General features: G+C 41.7%; 1 protein-coding gene across 27 annotated transcripts in view; it reads right to left on the reverse strand.

The window, feature by feature from the left end:
* Window positions 1-23,684, reverse strand: part of TJP1 (tight junction protein 1) — a 249,479-nt gene that overhangs the window by 110,099 nt on the left and 115,696 nt on the right. For 5 of the 27 annotated variants that reach the window (XM_072796379.1, XM_072796371.1, XM_072796355.1 and 2 more), the window contains exon 1: window positions 392-680. The exons of 20 other annotated variants lie outside the window; for them this stretch is intronic. In XM_072796379.1, coding sequence (XP_072652480.1) covers window positions 392-418 — 27 coding nt within the window. In that variant the 5' untranslated portion in view covers window positions 419-680. Of the gene's footprint in view, window positions 1-391; window positions 681-806; window positions 914-4,014; window positions 4,134-23,684 lie in introns of those variants that run through there. 2 more of the 27 variants (XM_072796309.1, XM_072796298.1) reach the window with 2 other exon arrangements.

The following is a 23,684-nucleotide window of genomic DNA, read 5'->3' on the forward strand; positions in this document are numbered from 1 at the left end:
GCGCTACCGGCGGGGGGAGGCGCACCCCAACCCCGACCTCCCGCCCGCCCCGCAGGACCCGCTCCCGAAGCCGAGTCCGCCGGGCGGACCTGTTGCGCGTCCCCGCCCGCAGCGAGCCGGGGCCCGGCACCGACGCCGGCGGCGCTGCACCTGCCCCTGGCCCGGGCCGCACCTCCGCGCGCCCGCCGCCCCGCCCGGGCCCCCGCCCCCGCCCCCGCCCCCGCCCGCGGGGCTCCGAGCCGCAGCCCGCCGGGCCCGCAGCAGCCCGCGGGGAGGACGGCACCGCGGGGAGGACGGCACCGCGGGGAGGACGGCGGGGCGGGGCGGGGCCCGACGCCCGCAGGCGGCCGCGCTCGCTCGGGATCGGCCCGGCGGCCGCGGAGGCGCTCACCTTGGCGGCCGCGGCTCTGGCGGACATCTTGTCTCTCTCCAGCGCCGCGCGAGGCTCCTCGGACCCGAAACTCCGCGCCACCCGCCCGCCGGCTGCTCACGCCACGGACCAGATAAACATCTCCCGGGAGCGAGCGGGGCTGGGGGCGGGGGCGGGGGCGGCCGCGCAGGCCCGGCCCCCGGGGAGGGGACTCAACTCGGACAAAAGTCCGGGAAGCGCCCGCCCGCCCCGCCCGGGTCCTCTCCGCGGGGCGCGCCCGGCCGGCGCCTCCCTCCGAGTGCGGCCACTCGCTCGGCCTCGCCGAGCTCCCCCAGCCCGGACGCAGCGGCCCCGCCCGCTCCCCGCTGGGCAGCCCCGGGGGCCTCCGGCCGCCCCGCAGCCCGCCCGCTGGCCCCTCAGACGCCGGCTTCCGCACCTAACTTCCCTGGAACCGGGCGCGGGGTAGGGAACCCAGCGTCCGCAGCCTGAGCCGGCGCCGGCAACTGCGGGAGGCCACGCAAACCTGCCGGCCCGGCCCGGCCCGGCCCACTGAGCATGCCCGGCGGGGCGGGGGCGGGGCCACGGCGGGGCGGGGCGGGGCCACGGCGGGGGCGGGGCCTCCGCGGGCGGGGCGGGGCCTCTGCGGGGCGGGCGGGGCCTCTGCGGGGCGGGCGGCCCCGGGCCCGCTTCCTCCCGAGGTCCGACCCCAGGCGCCGAAGGAAAAGCCCGGTCCCGAAGTACTCGGTGGGCAGTTTCCGCTGGCATGCGAGTCTTCCTGTTTGTTTTTGTTTTGTTTTGTTTTGTTTTAATCAAAGGTCCGGCAGAAATCGCCCCCCGAGGAGGAAGCCCCTCTGTTCCCAAGCTTTCTCGACTTCCAGCAGAGACTTGTCCGCTGGTTCCTCGGCAAGCCACGGCGGCTCAGCCCCACGCGGAAGGGCGGCTGGAAAGGCGGGCCGAGCGAACACCCGACAGTAGTTTCCTTCACGTGGCGAACACCCACGGCCACGGCCGTCACCCCATGCCCGGGCCTTGCCGCCCCACTGAAAGCAGAGTGAGTCATTTCATCCTTAAGACGCTCCGAACCCGGCCAAAATGATTGCTCTCATTCTTGACGGACCGCGGTCTTGGGCACTCCTGGGTGAGCAGACTGAGAAATACCCACGAGGACTGCGAGGTCCTGGCCCACCCACGTGAGGCCTCGAGACACAGCCAAAGTCTCTCCCACCCCAGTAGGCAGGGATCTCCGAAGTCTTTTTCGGCAACCAGGATGCCTAGATTCGCAGAGGGGAGCAAAGGGCTCAGGTTGCCCTGGACCTCTAAGGGCAGTTCTCCAGCTCTCCTCTGAGCAGACAAGGTTAAAGACCTGCAACCCACGGTCCGGCGTTAATCAGCCTCCGCATACCCTTCCCACAAGGCTGATCACCTTGCTAAACACCAGAGTACGTAAGAAACTATTGCCGGCCTCATTATTCTACACTTGGTAAAACAGAAAGCTCTTCACAAATGTCAGAAATTCTAAGTAACAATAAATAACATTCACTTTTGTGTTAAACTTACGGTGTAATTTTTTTTGTTGTTGTTTTTGGTCAAAGTATTATTTATTCTTTTAAGAATTGTAATTAAAATGTCCTTAGGAGCAAGCACTGTTTTTAAAGTGATGAAAGTTTTTACAGTAATAAAAGACCTTTCATATATTTATTACTTTTGCCATTTTATTAAGATGTACAATCAGCATGACCTGCCTAGAACTAGGCATCATGTCTTTAATAGCACCTAAACCTAGAGACATACCTAAAAATGCACAGAAATTTTTTTTTCTCGTTTGTCACTTTTCATCAAGTCTTCCATACATCATTTAAATGCTAGATTACAACAATGATTTGTCAAAGATCTAATATACCTGATTACAACTTTATTTTACTTTAGCCATGGTTTAAACATAATGAAATCAAGCAAAGTTTACCTTGAGAATACCTTACTTTAAAAATTACATTTGCAAAAATATCTCAGTAATAGTACCCTTTAAAATTTTTTAATGGTATTTGTAATATCTGAAGTAAACTGGATATGTTTAACGTATTTCCTTTTCTCTAAAGAAACGAGAAAGTTTTTGTCATTTGTAAAAATAAGGGTAAAATATTTGTCAAGTCTTAAAAACATATCTCCATTCCAATGGTTTATTTTTGGGGCAGTGCTTTGATAAGAAGTGGAAAGCATAGAGCATAATCTCAGATAGTTGCCCCTGTAACAATGAAGAGTTCAGTTCATCTACTGAACAACAAAATTTATACCACAACTTTAATGCTCAGCTATGAACTGAGCATGGAGGTGGTTACACCTCCTCTAGACTCATTCATCACATGGGAAGAAATACAAGCAAATTTGAGATTCTCAGAGTAACAAATTTTAACCAAGAATCTCTTTCGATTGCACAGATTGTCTTATGTCTAATCATCTAGTGCAAAGTGAACAGGAAATGAAAAACCACAACACTCACAAAGAGAACTTCCTGTGGGGTTTTTGGTGTCTGCGGCTCAGAATGAAAAAAAAAAGAAGAAGAAGAAGAAGAAAAAAGAACTGTGCAAAATCTTTCTAAATCTTAGATAGAAAAAAAAAATCTTAGATAGGACCATTTATTAAAACAGCCTTGACCAAGTGAATGGCTATACCCATGGCCATTCACTTTTTTTTAATCTAGATATATTTTGTTTCCATTACAACAAACTTTATCCTTAGAAAGGCCTATTTGTTATTCTGGTATGAGCTGTGAGTTTACATATGAAGCGCAAAGGGGAACTATTACGGCACTGTGGTAGAACATGAGACAACCTTGATAATGCCACAAAAGAGTATATACAAAATCCTAGAATTAGAATTTTATCAAAGCATTGTAACCACAACCACAACAACAAAAGTAATCCTAACCTCACTCCTATGCCATGTCTTTTAAAATTCTAAAAATTGCTTCAGAGTTTTCCTCTGCCAATAAAGTCATAGAACAAGATTAAATGAGGAACAGCTTGCTAAGGCTCATGAAATTTCCAGACTTCACAGACCAGTAAAATTTTAAAACATAACACTTCAGGGGTGCAGTATATGATTACCAACTTTTTCACTTATTTTATTTTGCAAAGTAATGGCTTTGCAAACAAAGTCAAATTTGCAAATTTAAAAACACTAATATACTTAAAGATGTAAAGTGGTAGGTTTTATATTATGTACATTTTGCCACAATAAAAAATTTACCAAAAGAATGTTACTATCACCAACATTTCATTTTTAAAAGGACATATAAACACTAAAAAATCATATTTTATTCAGGTCAGAATAAAGAACAGTCCTTCCTAAAAGAAGAGGCAAGGTGGAGCTTTCTCTTTGCAAGGTCCTGAATGTCATACAACCAGGCAGATTGTTAGCTCCATAATTCCACGGAATCCACGACTCCGGCCGGACTGGCCAGCCAAGGCTCTAACTCATCTCTGAGTAGTTTGCCTCCCCTTCTCTCCAGCCCATTTCCCATCTTCTGTACTCTCCAAATGATCAGTCAAAGACCTCCTCCCCAGCCCAAGCAGTGATTCATAGAGAAAATAGAAATTAAGGAATGGAAACTCCCTTTCCATCCAGCCAAACAATGATATTCCTACCCTGGGCACCTGTTTTTCTTCTGTCTTCTGCTATCCCTATGCTGTGAATCCCATCTCCTATTAGCTGTGTTCTGTCTCACCATCATCTTCATGCTCTCTCAGCCAAAAGGATTCTACATCTCAGAATTCAAGCTTCCTGTCAGGTCTTCCGCTTAAAAATGGGAGGTGGGAGTGAGGGTCAAGGGGACAACTCTTGACTCCACCCAGGCTGCCTTCACAAGTATGCAGTCAGCACAGCTGTACAGAACCAGGTACTCAGAAGGGCCCCACACTGGATTTAATGCTCTGCAGCATTGTCTTGAATCTTAACAATTTTTGCTTTGGATTTGTGTTTTGTAAGTGAAGGTAATGGGACAATGGGGCATGCCCTGCTGACCTCAGCTCACAAACAGTGGTCCTGTTTGTTTTGGCCTCCCTGGAGGGGTTCTCAGCTATCTGCTCCCACTACTCCCGAAGGACCTGCACTCTCCCTCCCTGCTCTGCCACCCTCTGTTCCTCACAAAGATTTGGGAGAGGGTTGGGGTCAGGCCTGTGTGCCCTTAGCACATGGGCTGTGCAAGAGCCCCAGAATGACAGGAGGCCATATCTTAGTGGAAGTGAGCCTAGTCCCCATTGGGGTACCAAGCTGTCAGGGTGGAGGTTTAAAGATCCTTAGTAGTTCCCGTCTGCTATGTATGGGTTGGAGCGCAGTCCTATAGCCTGACTTCCCCAGGCCCTGTCCTCAGCTTGGGCACTTAGATCAGTTGGCTTGTGTGTGGCAGGGGGGCGGGGGGTGTCCCAGTAGGCCCAGGAGGCAAGTAGGACCCCCAGGGCCTATGAGGGTCTATACTAGCTATAATTTTACCAGGCCCAGGGGTGCTCCCCTAAGGAATGGGGTCCTCTCTCCTCCCTACCTTTCTGAGTCTGTCTGTGCCTGTCTCTTCTGGCCAGCTTATGGGACAAACTCCAAATTGTGTAACTGAAGTGATTGCTCATACAAGTTAAATATTCTGATCTTTGCTCTAAAACTGGCACTGGGATCCCCGGGTGGCTCAGCGGTTTGGCGCCTGTCTTTGGCCCGAGGCGTGATCCTGGAGTCCCAGGATCGAGTCCCGCATCAGGCTCCGTGCATGGAGCCTGCTTCTCCCTCTGCCTGTGTCTTTGCCTCTGTGTGTGTGTGTGTGTGTGTGTGTGTGTGTGTGTGTATGTGTGTCTCATGAATAAAAAAACAAAATCTTGGGCAGCCCTGGTGGCGCAGCGGTTTGGTGCCACCCACAGCCTGGGGTGTAATCCTGGAGACCCCGGGATCGAGTCCCATGTCGGGCTCCCTGCATGGAGCCTGCTTCTCCCTCTCCCTGTGTCTCTGCCTCTCTCTCTGTGTCTATGAATAAATAAATAAAATCTTAAAAAAAAATCTTTTTAAAAAATTAAAAAATAAAAAATAAAACTGGCACTGCTCAGTACAAAAATAAATGGTATAATTATATGTACCTTTAATGGTACTTTCTTCTGCTTTTTGAACAAAGGGTCCCCACACTTTCATTTTTCACTGGGCCCCATAAATTATATAGGCAGCAGCTCTGAGACCACCTCTCCCTCTAGATCACATTCTATGAGTTTGTGACAAGCTTCTCAGAAGTTCTCTTTCACCTCTAGGTCTCTCTGTTGTCAAGGCATCCCAAATCCTTTGGCACTCTTTTTTTTTCACCTTGATTTCACAACTCATGCAGGCATACATTCCTTCTATGAAAGAAGCAATAGATACTTTTAAAAGTCCAACTGGACCACATGCCACCATTCCCATTCCTATTACCCAGATATAATAGTATTTAAACAGAACCAGAGTATGTATTTCCAGACCATGTTTTGTGTATTTATTTACACATATATATGAAAACAAAGAGAAAGAAAGGAAGGGGTGTGTAGATATACAGGAATATATAGGGTGTTTTTTTTAAAAAAACAAATGATAAACAATATTTACTTTTGCACTTTTTTCCCCACTTAATATTTTTGTCTTGGAGATTATGTCAAACAATGAAAATCTACATCATCATTTTAAAATGGCTGTCTAGTAGTCCATAATATGGGTATACTATAATTTATCTAATTTAAGATGGTTTTGATATTATAATGCTTCAGTGAAAATCTTTATTTATGCCTTCTTGTGCACATGTGAAGTATTTCTCTAGGTAAGACATCCAAAAGGGGATTTTTCTGGGCTGAACCATATGCTTTTTTTAAAATAATTTTTTTAAACTGATACTATCTACCACCCCTCCAAAAATACCAGATCAACCTATCCTCTTCCCCCCACCCATATGAACCCTTGATAATACTTATCTTTTAGATTTACTTATCTTTTAGATTTTAGATTTTTTTTTTCGGGGCGTGACCCTGGGGTCCCAGGATCGAGTCCCACATCGGGCTTCCTGCCAATGGGAGCCCGCTTCTCCCTCTGACTGTGTCTCTGCCTCTCTCTCTGTGTGTCTCTCATGAATAAATAAATAAAATCTTAAAAAATAAAAGAAACATTTTTCTCCATAACCCCCCATTTTACTGGTGCTCAGTGCACACACATGGAGAAAAGTGCCCGGCTGTGCACGTGGAGCTGGAGGACCGCCTGTGAGCACCCTGCACGCTCCTCTGCCCTCATCCTGGTCCTCGGAAGCTTCCACCTGTTGTGGGCGAGTGTGCGGCCAGGAGCCGGGCTGTGCGCTGTTTTCTGCAGGCGCCCATCTGGGGAGGGGGGGGGAATTTGTGAGTGCACAGCAGGGGGGTGAGGGGTGGTGACTAATAACAAGGTAGAAGTTGTAATGATACAGTGTAACATCTGGTAGACAAAAATGGTGTATTACTTGCCTGTTTATTTCATTTACTCCCCCCCTTTTTTTTGGTTAGGTTATTTCTGTTATTGATTTGTTGAAGCTCTTTAAGTATACTTTTTTATTCAATGCAGCTGCTTGTGTGTGTGTGTGTGTGTTAAATAGAATTTATTTTGGAATAATTTTAGCTGTTGCAAAGATAGTACAGATTTTATCCACCTTCCCTTAATGTTAACATCTTAAATAACTATGGTAGATTTGTTAAAAGTTAAAAAATTAACATTGTTACAACATTATTAACTGAATCAAATTCTGCTAATTTTAACTCTTTAATTTCTCTGATAATCTTCCAATTCTGCTGATTCCTTCTCCTTTGCAAATCTTACGGAAATTATTTTAGACCTGTTCATTTTGAGCCTCTAGACTCTTCTTAAGTTTAGGTTTGTGGACATGACTATGAATGAGGCAGAGTATAAACCAAAATGTTACAGTGGACAACATAAAGTGTACACTTGGAGCTTCACAGTTCTTATTATGTTCAGGAACATTTTTTTCTCAGACTCATGTTTGTAAAACAATTGCTGTGGGATATTTTTTCAGCTTCAAACAATAAGTGGAGATTGGAAGAAATCTGACTCCACTTTAGTTTGGAGTGTGTCTTCCCTAGATGGCAGGAAGTACCAAATTCACTGGATTAAAAAAAAAAGAGAGAGAGATTCCTTAAAAGAATCTGAATGACCCAATCCCCCAAAGTATGTTTGGATTCTCTTTACAATGTGTGTGTTTGAGTGCGTGATAAACCTTTATAATAATACTCTTTTAAAACAAACATAAAACGTAGAAAAGTGAAACTCCAGTAAAAAAAAAAAAAAAGGTAAATATATTTTTATATTTAAAATAATCTTTAAGGGCACCTGGGTGGCTCAGTCAGTTAAGCATCCAACTCGATTTCAGCTTAGATCATGATCTCAAAGTTTGTGAAGTTGAACCACACATCTGGCTCCATGCTGGGTGTGGAGCCTGTTTGGGATTCTCTCTCTCTTCTTCTGACCCTGCCCCCCGCACCCCGCCACCTGAGCACATGCTGTCTAAAAAATAAAATAAAATAATTTTTCAAAGGGAATAAAATAGGGCAGCCCTGGTGGCTCAGTGGTTTAGTGCCACCTTCAGCCCAGGGTGTAATCCTGGAGACCCTGGATCGAGTCCCGCATCCGGCTCCCTGCATGGAGCTGGCTTCTCCCTCTGCCTGTGTCTCTGCTTCTCTCTCTGTCTCTCATAAATAAATAAAATCTTAAAAAAAAAAACAAAGGGAATAAAATAGATGTATATACCTGCAAAAGAAACACTGGAAGGAAAACTAAGAATAAATATAGTTACCTTTGGAGAAGGAGAAGACATCAATAATAACTTCTACATATGCTCTTTCACATAGTTTCAGTTTTAAAAACATAAAAAATATTTTACATATTTAAAAAAATGAAATCAAGAAGAAAAAGTATCTGTAAAAACTGAAAATGGACTGAAGCAAGAAAACATACATTAAGTTGGTAACCTAACCACACAGAGAAAAGAATTATTTCCAATGCCTCTTGCACAAAGTGCTTTGATTGTAGATACTTTGTATAATACAGTTTAAGGAAAACAGCACTGCAAAGAAATCTTAAATTTCATTCAATAGTCAGCATTATTACTTTGAAACTGTTAATACGTGTATGCATTAACTAATATTAAACTGTTACATATTCATTAGCATATTAACATATATAATGATTAGCTATTATTTATATATGTGAATTAACAAATATATTAGTATATTTAATATATTAGCATTATTAACATAACATTTTGTAATATTAGCATATTATATATGATAGTTTCAAAGTTACATATAAATATATACCAATTTCAAAGTAATAATGCTGATAATATGTTAGTGTCTGCTAATAATGCTAATACTATGGTGTATGCTTTTGTACCGGTTATATTATTAGTTAATACATCAATATATATTAGGGCATATTAACATTCTTATGAGCCAAGATTTTTTGCTTAAAAGAGAAGAGAAAAAAAATACAAAAATCAAAGAAGTTAAATAAAAATTCTACAATTCTAATTTGTTTTTTAAAAAATCAGTATAATTTAATGTTTTAAAGTATCATATATATATGATATACATGTATGTATTTAGGTAGGTATGTATGTATGTATGTATATATACAGAGATTTCCTAACTCTTGACAATGAAAGACTAGAAAGGATGAAAACCCAAAAGCAATGAGCACAGCTAGTGCCCAAATTGTAATCTCCAGCCAGGAATGACTGATTACAGATCTGGAGCAAGAAATATACAAGATAATCTTGGGATACTTTGTGCCAGAAAGCAAGGAAGTTCTCAAAGAATAATGGATCAAAGGGATACAGAAGCCAACTACCAGCAGTTCCCATTGGCCAATGATGAAACAATTTGAGCCCCAACCAAAAAAAAAAAAAAAAAAAAAAGGCAATTAACTGAAACACAATGAATATCTAAAACCCATGAATTCAAATAACAACAAAGAAGAAAGTAAGTGAGAGAGCCCTCAACTACTTATCAAACAGACCTGGATATAACTGGGGTACTAACTTCTTATTCTGTAAACTGTCAATTTAAAAGAAAGAATATATTTTGTGTGAGCTCTATTTCAGATAACCAAATAACTCTAATTGACGAAAAGATGTTCCTTATAAAATAACTCCAGCTAACAAATCTGGAATGATACAATGAGGAAACCATCATCTTGTAACACCTGAAACAATAGACCTAGGCAACTAGTCATCAAAACAATCAACGTTAGTATCATTCAAAGCTAAGACAAGCAAACACTGATGCCTCCATGTGACACAACTGGAAGCAAACAGTACTACTATCTACAGAGAATGCTGTCCCCAAATTCAGCTTGTAGGGCTAATTTTCATAAACAAAAATACAGGAGATAAAGATGCAAGTTGAATGACTCCACCAGAAAGCAAACAGATGACTACAGAATGTAGGAGGTCCTACACAGGAGAATGGACCCAGTTTTCAAAACAAGATAGTAGAAAAAAAGAAAAGAAAAGCAAGTTGGAACTGCTATGGACTTTCTGTGGATGGATTCTTTTTCATACCCACCTATTGTAAAAATACATTTTTGAGACATTTGGGGAAATTTCATTATGGACTGAGTGTTCAGTGATACCAAAACGTGGTAATGGTATTATAGTAGCATAGGAAGGTATCCCTTTTTAAAAGATGCATATATATAGCTGAAATAGCACAGTGTTTGGGATTTGCTTTAAAACACTTCAGCAAGGGCACACCTGGATGGCTCAGTGGTTGAGCATCTGCCTTTGGCTCAGGTTGTGATCCTAGGGTCCTGGGATCAAGTCCTGCATCAGGCTCCCCACAGGGAGCCTGCTTCTCCCTCTATGTCTCTGCCTCTCTCTCTGTGTCTCTCATGAATAAATAAAGTCTTTAAACACACACACACACACACACACACACACACACCACTTTAGGAAGGAGAAAAGTTAAATAGAGGCAGCCAATATAGCAAATACTGAAAATTGGTGAATCCAGGTGATGGGCATATGGGAAGTTTATTGTGTTATTCTTTCTATTTTGGAGTTTGTTTCAAATGTTGCTGTACATTTGAAATTTTCTGTCATGAAAAATCAACAAAAACAATAAAAATAAATATTCCTCTCAGCAAAGACAGGTGGATTAGAAGTAATTGTCAGCCATTCCAGCCATCCCTCTTTGTATACCCCATTGCAACACGACGTTGAAGTTCTTCTCATCCAGGGGTGAAACATTTCTTATCCCATCCCTTGAATCTGGGCAGCAGTGTGACCTGTTTTAGTTAAAAGGCATATGTGACAGAAGCAGAAGCTTGAAAAGCACTTGGGTATGAGGGTGCGCTTTCTCTTGCTGCTGAGAACCCTGAGACCACCATGGGGAGAAGCCCAGAGTAGCCTGCTGGGGAAGTCACATGGAAGAGGAATGAGGTGCCCTGGAGGACAGTGGGCCAACCTCCAGACATTTGAGTGAGGGAATTCTAGACCATCTGGTCTCAGCCAAGCCACAAACGACTGCATCTGCATGACTCAGCCCAGGCAAGTCTAGCAAAAGAACCACTCGGATCTGAGCCCAAATTGCCAGCCCACAGAATCATGAATGTTTTTTAAGATGCTAGGTATTGGGTGATTTGTTACGCAGCAGAACAAACTGATTATGTATGGCTAAATCAACACAAGCACTACACAAACATACACAAAAGATCAGCTTCCTAGAACTGTGGGGGCACATGGCATGTATTCCGTCAAGGTATCTGAGTAAGAATGCCAGGTCACTAGATCTAATGGTACATTTGGAAATTGCACTAAAGGCAATGGAGGCTCTGGTAGAACACCTCTTCTTGTATGTACAGTGAGGGCTATCAAACCAAGTGGTTACTCCACTGATATGACCGATGGACTACAAAGAACTCTTTTTTGAGGACTGGAAAGGTCTGGCTTTGCCTCCAGTCACCAATTCCAGACAAAACAGAGTCTTTGGGATTGCTGGCAGAAGGCCCTGCCTTTCTTCCCTGACTCAAATTCCACAACCCAAGTAGCCAGTACAGAAGGAAGGCACACATCTATGCGAGTGTGGCTGACCCTCCTGCCCCTAAAGGCCACAGCTGGGGCTACCCTAGCACCCATGAACACATCTGTGACACTCTCCACCAGGCCAGGTTTCACCCTACATACTGTAAGAACAGATCGTGTTTCCTCTTTACCACAGACGTTCACCTGCAAATGCCGGGCCCAGGTATAAGGATTGATTAGAGAGCGTTTAAAGTGCCCCAGAGGGGTGCTTGGGTGGCTCAGTGGTTGAATGTCTGCCTTTGGCTCAGGGCGTGATCCCGGGATCCTAGGATCGAGTCCCACATCAGGCTCCTTGCGGAGAGCCTGCTTCTTCCTCTGCCTGTGTCTCTGCCTCTCTCCGGGTCTCTCATGAACAAATTTAAAAAATAAAATAAAATGAAGTGCCCCAGAAAACATGATGCAGAAGTCACTGAGGTGCATATGGACATTTTAGCCAAGATACTCTTTTACTAAGAGAAAATATTGGAGGATTCTAAATTATGACTAATTAATCTAGCTAAATCACATTAACTTTAAAATAATCCTCCTAAGGATTATATAGCTCATCTTAGTATCATCAGAAAACTTCTAAAAGAAAAATTTGAGAGGGTTAAATATTTCTCCATAATAATAGATATTTATTTGGAACTATTTAAAAGTTAATTTGATACTTTAATTTGTGATGAATATGGCTATTTTCAGTACATTAGAATTACTGTTCACACAAATGCCACCCACATTTACATGCTAATTTTTCCAACTTCTTCATTTATATTTTTAAAGGTGCAATATAATTTTTGCAAGTACATTTTTTAAGCACAAGAATCATTTTAAATAAATGGCTACATATTATACTCTTGAATTAGCAAACTCTTATTTAGTAAATGTTGCAACTGCCTTTTTCAGACTATGGGTTTGGAATTAACATTATCTAACAAAATCTAACGACAGGAAAAGATCATTAAATATGGGGTTTGTAAAGACTGGACTCTAAAAGCTAAGAAAAATTGGTGGCAGCTTCATTATTTGTGGAACTAAACATGAAGTGGACAAAGGAAAAACCTGCAGCTGAGCTGAAAGTTGGTGCAGAAGCCAGGACCCCAGACAGACCCCTCACTTGGGGCAGCACTTGGATCTCCTGCTTCTGATGGTCCTGCCTTCCTCCTTCTGAAAGCACAACACAAAGAGCTGAGGAAAATCCATTAGATTCATTATCATTCTACCTAATACTAAAATAAATGTTCTCTTCTGTTAACAAAGTGTGGACACATGTGGTGAAAGCATCGGAAAGAACATGATGGAAATGATTTGGGAAAGGTCTCCTGGGACTGAAGTTTCCTTCTCTGTACAACAGAGGGGAGAGACATGGAGAGATTGGGAGGGGAAGAGGGGACTGGATTAATTGTAAGACCTTCCTTAGAAGGCCATAACTTTCAGTGATCGAAAGAGTCAAAAGCTTTTCATCCTGACACTATATCAGGCTAGTGTTGGATGTGGTTATTTGTAGGTTTTCCAAGTTTTGGAAAGGTACAGATGATAAAACAATAGACTCTGTTTCTAGGAAAAGTTCTCATTTTAAATGTGTTCAATTTTTAAATGTGATTACTATTTCCATGTGAGAGCACATAGTATGTGAAAGTGACAATTTTATAAAAGCTGGACAAACTAGAAAACACGCAAAATTCCAGCTAAGCTCGAATCTGTGTGTGAGAGTATGTTTTGAAAGGGTGTGGCTTCCTGACTCTGGATTGTTTGGAAATATTCAGACAAAGCCAAATTCATTTCTCTGATATCCTGAACACAGCAAGGACTGGTGCCTAAAATAGCATAAAACATGATATTCCTATACATATAATCAACTTAAGTCAGCTAAAATATGTGATAAACACCCAAAAGATTTTTTTTTTCTTTTTTAAGTAGGCTCCAAACCCAGAGTGGAGCCCAACATGAGGCTTGAACTCACAACCCTGAGATCAAGACCTGAGTTGAGACCAAGAGGCAGGCGCTCAACTGACTGAGCCACAGGTCCTCCAACACCCCAAAGATTTTTAATCTGTATTCTCATCATTCCTTCTCTAGGCATAGTCAATCCCAGGACCCTGAGATCACAACCCAAGCCCAAAGCAGAATGTTTAACACACTGAGCCACCCGGGCGCCCCACTTAGATTGTGGTGCTCAAAGCAGAATGCTCTCTTAGGGAAAAGCACAATCCACATAGGTCAATACTTCACAGTGTGGTGTCAGGAGGAGCAAATAAATCGATGAATACTTTGGTATTCTCTCCCATCCCCACACCTCAAGAGAAATACAGGTCTGGCTGGACTTATTTTTGCTCCTAGCACTGTTGTAAAGAGAAGTTTATTCCTAGGGTGATCAACTTTTATAGAGTGAATCCAGGACAGAAGTAATAGGCAAAAAGACTTCATAATATAATATATAGTAAGTAATTATACACATGTGTTATTGCTTTAACATAAAAAAATAGGTGTGGATGGAGATTATATATTATTCTGTATTATTTCCCTCTCTGTTATATAAATGTTAAACACAACAACCATAAAACTAGTTAGTAGTGGCAATCAGTAGTAATTAATAGTAGTACTATTTAAACAATGAGAAAAATGTATCAAGATTTTAAAATGCTTCTTTCTGTCCTCTGATACAGCAGTTGAACCCTTTAAAAATTATTGGGTATTTAAATTTTGTAGGCCTTCTACTGTGTATTTTTGAGATATATAAATGTAAGACTTCTTAAAAATATAAATACACCAGGGCTAAACAGATACTACTTATATTTAATCACCACCGCACACAATCATAATGTCCTGCCTCTTTCAACTCCAGGATACAATAGGATATTTTTATTCTGTTTTCTTTCCTAATAACACTTTTCTGCCTGCAGCAGTTTAGACATCCCTCCATGCTTTCTTTGGTGGCAAAACTGAATACAGTCATACATAAAATTCACTTTGACTTGCTCTGTTCAGCTCTAACCCACATGACACAGATCCCAGGTGTCAGTCTGATCTGATGACATTAAGCTAAATATCCTCTCAACAAAATCATGTGAGTGTGGAATGCTTATGATTCTCTTTACTAGCAAGGATAAATTTTTAGACTTGTAGGAATTCATTCTCACCTGTCCCAAAAACGTCCATCCCCTTTGCATCTAAAGGCTTGTTAACCAGGTTGTTTGTATCTATAAATTCATCATATAGGCTATCACTATCCAAGACACCTCTTCTTTTTATAAAACTTCTCATTTTAAAATAACTGTAGTGTCACAAGAAGATGCAGAGAAATGTACAGGGAAACTCCATGCTTCCTTCACCCAGCTTCCCCTGATGTTAGCATCTTGCACTACTCTAGTACAATACAGAAACCAAGAAACTGACAGTGGTACATTCTAAAGACTGTTCAGATTTCCAGCTATGCAAGCACTCCTGTTGTGCATCTGTATGTGTAACTCTCTGCAACTTGATTATACTGTCGTCTTGTATGACCACAACCACCACCACCAAGACACTCAACTGTCATTTCACCATTTCATTTCATCTCTTATGTTACCCCTCTCCCCGCAATCTCTAACCCCTGGTAACTAATAATCTGTTCCCCATCACTATATTATATTTCTTCATGAATATTACATAAATGGAGTCATATAATATGCAACCTTTTGGGGTCTGCTTTGTTCACTCAGCATGTTTTCCTTAAGGTTTATACAAGTTGTTGCATGTACCAATAATTCTTTCCTTTGTTTTGCTAAGTAGTATTCCACTCATTCTCAACTTAATTTGCATTTCTCTACTGGCTAATGAGAAATTCACCCATATATCTCCTTCAGGGAAATGTCTATTTCTTTTGTCCATTTTCTAACAGGATTTTTTTTTTCCACTATTGAGTTTTGAGAGTTCTTTATATGGTCTACATACAAGGACTTTGTTGAATATGTACTTTGCAAATATTTTTTTCCAATCTACAGCTTATCTTTTCACCCTTCCAGCAGGCTCTCTCCTGGATTAAAGGTTGTTAATTTTGATCAGTTTCAATATTGGGTAATTTAAAAAATATTTTATTTATTTGAGAGAGAGAGAGCACAAGCAGGAGGAGGGGCAGAGGGAGAAGCAGGCTCCCTACTGAGCAGGGAGCCCAATACAGGGCTCAATCTCAGGACCCTGAGATCACAACCTGAGCGGAAGGCAGATGCTTAACAAACTGAGTCACTCAGGCATCCCCAATTTTGATGAGTTCAGTTCTAAGTCCCAAAGATTTTTCTCTTATGTTCTTTTCTAGAAGTTCTGTTTTACGTTTTAAGTTTGTCTGCCATTTTTGAATAATCCAAATAATAATAATCCAATAAGTTAAACCTCTCTTTCTCCAGGAAAATAGTTTTGAAGCAAAGCTGTAATTTTAACTTCTAAGATCAAAGCTTAAGTTTCACTGAGAAAATTCTATTTAACTTGACCCTTTTTGAGGTTTTTTTCCCTTTTCTGATAATTTTCTTTAAAAAATTTGAAAGCCATTTCCAAAAAGGACTCATTTTTATCACTATATGAGAGTTCTTGCAACAACCTAAACATAACATCAAATGACTCAGATACAGGCACTTTATCCTTCTCTAGGCTTATTCTGGCCTCATTCACTCAAATATCACTAAAGAGTTTTGAAGAGCATAGAAGTGTCTGTTTTACTTTACTTTTTTTCCTCCATTTCATTCTCCATGTATTTCCAAATTACAGAGGGACATTCCTTTTGTTCCACATTTGAAAATATGATTTTATGCCAGACCAACACGACAATCATCCTACAGGCAATGCTGAGAAGGCTATCTCCTTGCATTTCTATAAATTCAAACATCTCATTAAATGCTTCTGCATATTTTGAGGAAATGGAAAAGTGACCTAAAACTTGCATTGTGAAAGCCTCAATATCACAGATAAACAATCCATGCTTCTTTGAAAGAGTGTGTATGAGGCATGTAGGTATTTAATAGGTAACATCATTTCAGTTTCTTTGTTGAGAAGTTTATATTTTGAATGGAATTTCCAAAATTTACATTTGAACTATCTGTTGGATATGCAAATATTAAGTAGAACAAGATACCAACAATCTTTGTGCTTTTTCCTTTTCTTAGATTTCATTAAAATCTTCACAAAAATCAAGAAGATGAATCAAAAGCTCAATTTTAAATCAGAATGCCTAATAGCTGGGCAGAACATTTGATCTGATATTCTACAGACTGCAGCGTGGTTGAAAAGACATGACAGCATCAGCTCTACAACAAAAGAGGCAAACAAACCTGGTATTCAGGTTTCCTTGTTTGCCCACAGGGCACATTACTGTGTCCTCTGAATCAAAAAATGTCAGTTTCATACAGCAATAGGGAAATGAAACCATAATGCATATTCAATGGTGTGGTATGCCAAAGATTATTCAGCAGCAGCTATTTTCTAAAAAGATTTATTTATTTGAAGGAGAAGGAGTCGGAGGGGCAGAGAGAGAGGGAGACTCTCCAGCAGGCTCCACATTGACCACAGAGCTGGATACGGGGCTCAATCCCAGGACCCTGAGATCACGACCTGAGCCGAAACCAAGAGTCAGACACTTAACTGAGCAACCTAGGTGCCCCACAGCAATTTGTAATTGCTTATTGGCATCTTTTGGGGAGACAAGGAAATTTTTGAATTAAAAGTACTCGCCTATCTCAGCCCAAATTAGTGGGATTCAGCCTCCATATGTCCTTTCACACCACCTTCTCTATGCCCAGTTCCAATGTCTGTTCTGTATATTGTGTACTATACTCTGCTTTGGTCACTTAGCTCCCAAATCCAGTTGTATGCATCCTTCTATCTGTCATTAAAATATCACAATTAGCCTTCTTTTCCGATGAGATTTGGGCCGTGCTGGCATTGCTATTGTAATAGTTTTAATTATGTGAATTCTTAGAAGACATGATCAGAATTACTCACCATGGGGCAGCCCAGTGGCTCAGCAGTTTAGCGCCGCCTTTGGCCCAGGGCCTGATCCTGGAGACCCAGGATCGAGCCCCGCATCAAGCTCCCTACATGGAGCCTGCTTCTCCCTCTGCCTGTGTCTCTGCCTCTCTCTCTCTCTCTCTGTTTCTCGTGAATAAATAAATAAAATATTTTTTTAAAAAAGAGAATTACAATGTTAACATTTTAATAAGCATTATCTTCTTTTTTTTTTTTTTTAGGATTTTATTTATTTATTCACAAGAGACACAGAGAGAAAGAGAGAGAGGCAGAGACACAGGCAGAGGGAGAAGCAGGCTCCATGCAGGTAGCCCGACGTGGGACTCGATCCCAGGTCTCCAGGAACACGCTGTGGGCCGAAGGCAGCGTTAAACCACTGAGCCACCCGGGCTGTCCAACAAGCATAATCTTGATAAAAGCACAACAGTTAATCAACAGGCCAAGTCAAAGTCAGATTCTTAACGCTCATGGTTACAACACCGTTAATTACACACTTCCATCTCCTTGCTCGGAGTGATGTAACAATGGATGATCCATTACCATGAACTGTAAATCACAGATGCCATTGGTTTCAGGGAAAAAGTGGTGACAGCAACTACAGAAGGTAAATCATCTATGCAGTACCCATCTGGCATTAAAGCGCCACTGCTGTCAGCCCCTATTTTGGAGACCACTTAATGAGTTTTATACTTTTCCTCCAACCTTCAGTACCCATCACCAAAAGCCAGGGCTTCTTGTATCCCAGGGAGTGGTTTCCTATGACAAAGGATTTTCAGTGTCAGAATCAGGGTACTGGGCAATGGAAGACATCCAGTCACCTTTAGTGAGGTATGTAAAACAGCCTTTCTAGAAAGCCCTTAGAGTTGGATGGGCCCTCTTTAGTGGCTCTAGTCATACCTTGACCTGATTGTGTTTGTTCCAGAGGACTGGAGAGGAAAGTTTCAAGGAGAAGATATATGGGCTGGTCTCCTTCTCTTCCTCCTTCTCTGCCACTTCCCATTTCATTCTTAGTTCACAAATTAAAACTATATATAGTCTCCTCACTTTCCCCTTGTCCAGGAAAAAAAGAGACAGAAGTTGAGGGGCAAAGTCTACAGTAGGAAGGTTGCAGAGGGAATACTTCCAAATTTCTCCACTTTTTATACTCCAATGCCATGGAATAAAGCTGCACATAGTAGCACCCTGCTGTTGAATACAAGGCATTCTTCTCCATCATCCCTAAATTGTTTCCTTAGTAGATGTCACTCACCATGCTAGGTGTTTGGAATACAGGAAAGACTAAGGGGTGGAGTGGGGGTTGCTTTGGTTAAGCGTCCAATTCTTGGTTTTGGCTTGGGTCATGATCTCAAGGTCATGGGATGGAGCCCCGTGTCAGGCTCTGTGCTGGGCATGGAGCCTGCTTAAGATTCTCTCTCTTTCCCTCTGCATCTCCCCAACCCTGCTCACACTCGCACTCTCTCTTTCTCTCGAAAGAGAGAGAGAGAGAAAGAAAGAAAGAAAGAAAGAAAAAGGGAAGGTCTCTGTCTTCAAAGAATCTGCCTGCAGTCTAGAGGAGAGATCAAATAGGAGATGAGCACCAGTAGAACAAGGGCTAAAAACACAGTGAGGGAACTAGGGATACAGAGGGATGGGAGTTCTGGGGGAAGGTGTCCCTAGAAGAGAACATGGTGGAAGTGTAACCATCTGAAATAGAAAAACACTGACCTCAGAATAAGAGTTCCTATGTTTCAGCCTTGAAGTATATTTCAAAGGGTGCCACCAGTTTGAGGGCTGCTCCTCTAAAAACAGGGCATTGGCATTTCCCATGAGGAACAAGAAGAACCCACAAAGGGGGAATGTGACTACATAGAGTTGACAAGAGGAAGAAGGCTGATCCCTTCTCCACTTGCCTAGAAGACTGGGCCTTAAATGTGGTGGTAGGACACTGAGCCAGGGTGCCAGTGTAGTCTGGGCCAGGCTGAAAGTTGAGTCGGGCTAGTCCGAGGTAAAAAGCTTACCAAGCAGAAAGGCAGGGAGAAAATCTTTCAGCAAAAATATTTAACCCACTGAAAATAATTTATACTTGTGTACAAACAACCTGATGATTAAAAATGATTCTTAACTACTCATTAAAAGGAGGCCCACCCTTCAGGACCTATACTTTGCAACACTTAGGTACTATTTAATGGGAGTTATAGTAGAAGCAAAATATTAAAAGGCTGCATTTTTTTACATGCTATAATTTTACTTTTGACTAATTCAAACTTTCTCTGTGCTCAATTAGTCTGACTTAGTGAAGTTTTGTCTTGTATAAGCTGGGAAGCCCTGACTTGTCTCTCAACGTGCCATCAAGAAGTAGCAGCTTTAGTAAATTCTCAAGATTTTTAAAAGGTCAAAACTGTGGCCCTTCTTTTTATTTACTAATTTTAAATGGGAAAATAATACTTATCAACAAAAATGCAATCCATATCCTTCTTGACCATAGCTGATTTGATTGAAAATCAAATTTGAGTTTGTGGTGTCTTTCTTCTGATTTCTTACAGTGTGACACATAACAAAGTGCATTCAACACCATAACTGGGATTTCAAAGCCTGGAGACCCATTAAGAATTCCCATAACTGAGGATGTTTCCAGTGGTGGTGGGATAGAGAGAGGTGTTTTGATCTTCTGGTAAACTTTTAACTAGAAAGCCCAAGATAAATTCTTTTATTTTAAGAGAGGGGTGAAAATTTGGGAAAGTGAGAGCTTCCAGATATAAGTATAAAGGAAGAATCAATATATGACTAGAAATGGAAATCTCTGATGAAGAAATATGTAAGAATCCTTTGCAGTTCCCTTAATATGGACTACCCAAGCAATAAGAATGGTAAGTGTTCTTAAATTACAAGTTTCTTCTCTATATGTGAGAAGAAAGCTTCACTTCTAAAATGCTAAACTAACCTGTAGCTTTGGACAAGCAAAGTTTCATCATGGTGCTTGCTTTACCAGATGTAACTGATTACATATAAGCAATCTAACTTCTCAAAGTCTCCGTTTTCTTATCAATAAAAATGAAAATCACTGCTTTTTACAAACTGGCTCAATGAGGATTAAATGGGCTCACATGTGAGATAGTAGGTAAGCACTCAATAGCCGCTCATTGTTTTGCTGAATTATTCTTTATTTCTTTTTAGTTTTAACCTATTTGATATTTACTTATTTATTTTTATATCAATGTAAAGTCAAAAGTGTTGGGATGCCTGGTTGGCTCAGTGGTTGAGTGTCTGCCTTCGGCTAAGGGAATGATCTGGGGGTCCTGGGAATAGAATCCTGCATGGGGTTCCCTGCAAGCAGCCTGCTTCTCCCTCTGCTTATGTCTCTGCCTCTTTCTCTCTGGATGTCTCTCGTGAATAAATAAATCTTTTAAAAATAATAATAAAGTCAAAAATGTTAAGCAACCATTCTAATGATAAAAGTTCTTTTTTTTTTAAAGATTTAATTAATTAATTAATTTTCGAGGTAGGGAGAGAGAAAGAGAAAGAGAACATGTGTGCACATGAGTGGGAGAAGGAGCAGAGGGAGCTGGAGAAGCAGACTCAGTGCTGAGTGCAGAGCCCAACACAGGGCTCGATCCCCCAATCCCGAGATCATGACCTGAGCTGAAATCAAGAGTTGGACGCTTAGCTGATTGACCCCTACCCAGGCACCCCAACAAAAGTTATTTTCTAGTCCAGATTCAATGACTATCTATCATGTTCTATATGCTGGGGACTCAGCAATTAAGAGCAGACAAAAATCCCACACATAGCTTCCATTATAGTGGAGAAAGGCAGAACCAAGTAAAATAAATAAATAAGAAAAAATATGCAAAATGTTACATGGTAATAAGTGCTAGGGAGAAAAATCAAGCAAAGAAAGAAAGGAAATCCGAGAGGCAAAGCAGTGGACTGTTCATTTTGCGGATTCAAGAAGATCTTAATAGGAAGGTGACAAGGGAGAGAGCCCAGGGAGTGAGCCACATGCATATGGGAGGAAGACCTTCTAGGCAGAAGGGAGAGTATCTGCAGGGTCTCTGAGATGGGAGAGGCCTTTGTTTGAGGGAAAGCAAGGAGGTCAGTGGGTTTCAGCCAAGACAAAGGGAATCATGTCAAGGAAGTTACGAACTATGGCAGAGTGGGCAGGTCACACTGGGCCTGAGAGGCTTTTTCCTATGTGAGATGGAGAGCCACTGGAGTAATGTGAACAGGAAGTGACAATGGAGGAACTGTTTTCACAGAAGCCACTCTGCTGCTATGCGGAGAGTGAAGTGGGAGAACAAGGAGGGAAGGAGGGAGGCCAGTGAGGAGGCACCTAATGTAGCTTACAGAGGAGGTCATGGTGGCTGGGCCTGGCTCTGAGGCCAGGCTGGAGGTGCTGTCTGTGAATTCCAGATGCAGTCTGAAGGTAGAGCTGACAGAATGTGCTGGCAGATTGGATACAGAGTATGGAAAAAAAGAGGAGTTAACGTTAATGCGAAGACTTTTGATCTGAGCAACTGGAAGGACGGAAATAACATCAAATAAAATCATACAGCCTGGAAAAAAAATGTTTTGGAGCTGATCAGGAGCTGGTCTTGGACATGTTATATCTGAGGCCCATGTTAGACATCTATGTAAAAATGTTGGGTAGGCAGTTGGAGATGTGAAAGTGGACTTTAGGGAAGAAGTTCAGGTTGGATGCACTGATCCTCAATTTAAGATGCCTTAAACCATAGGTGCATAAGCTCACAGAGAGTAGGTGTAAATGCAGAGAAAGACCCCAAACCATACTTGGCAGCCTACCAATGTTGCGAGGTCAGGGAGAAGGAGAAAAGGCAACTGAGAATAAGTGGCCAATAAGATAGAGGATGGTGTCTTAGAAGTCAGGTGAAGAAGACATTTCAAGAAGGGACTGATTAATTGTGAACTGTGTCAAATGCTGTTATGAGGAAGATAACTGAGTACTGACCAAAATGGATACTCCAAAAAAGTATGTAAAGCCAGTCTTTAACTTAAAACTTTTCTTATTCAGTTTGCAATATTTTAATAAGGCCTTAAATTAAACATGAGTGTTTGTCCATGTGTTTATCTCTTCTCCTAAATCTCACTAAAATGACACTAGAGATAAGAAAGCTGTAACATACAAGGACAAAGAGACATTATAGGTCAGGATGTACCTCCTTCCCCTCTCACTCCCCTAAACTCTAAACATATCCTGGAAAAAAAAAAGAAAAAAAAAAAAAACAAAAACAATATCCTGGGATCTATTCAAAGATGGATTTTCCAGCTATGGCTAATTGATCTTCCTAGGAATTCCAGAAGAACGGAAGCCCCGGAGACAGCAAAGGAAACAAAGAAACCTCCCAGGGCTACAGCAGATTTGTGAGGGGATTACAATCTAGGTGAGTGACAAGAATAAATATATAAAAAGTGAAGCAAAAATAAAGACAAAGCACTATATTTAAATGGCAAACTTCAAAGTAAAAAGTACTCATAATCTGCTTTCATTATTATAAAACAGCAGAGAATGTCAGTTCATAGACTTCTGCTCAATGGTCTCCTGTGACCAGGCAGGACGTCGACATTCACCACTGGCTTCTCAAGCCCCGACTTTGCTTATCTCCACAACCTTTTAGCTATACATATCCAGGGGCACACACTGGGCTTTCCCATCACCCCAACTGCCTTCTCTCCAAAATCACAACATTCAAACATCCCAATCTCAGATACAAGATTAGTCATGTCAAGGTAAATGGGAACAATGGGGATCTGAAAGAGCCAGGAATCAACAAGGTCAGACCAGAAAGAGGTTCAAGGAGGAACAAAAGGGTTAGGGTTACAGAAAGTGTCGGAAAACATATAAACGCCTGATTCAAATAAGTGCCTTTTGAAAAAATGAGTAAATATATTTTGAGCACATACTATATATGTAAAGCAACATGCTACAAAATGGTATGTGTCTTAGTTATCTGTTGCTCATAATATGACCTAGTGACTTAAGAGAACAAACATTTATTATTTCACACAGTTTGTGAAAGTCAGGAATCTAGGAGCAGTTCAGCTGAGTAATTCTGGCTCAGAGGCTCACATGAAGTTGCCATCAAGATGTTGGCCAAGGATGTAGTCATATGCTTAACTGGGCTGGAGAATTCGCCTACAAGGCAGCTCACTCACATGGCTGTTGTCTACAGACCTCAATTCCTCACCACATAGAACTTTCCATACGGCTACTTGGATGCCCTCATGACAGGG

This window comes from Canis lupus, chromosome 2 (genome assembly GCF_048164855.1).
Source record: "Canis lupus baileyi chromosome 2, mCanLup2.hap1, whole genome shotgun sequence".
NCBI lineage: Eukaryota > Metazoa > Chordata > Mammalia > Carnivora > Canidae > Canis > Canis lupus.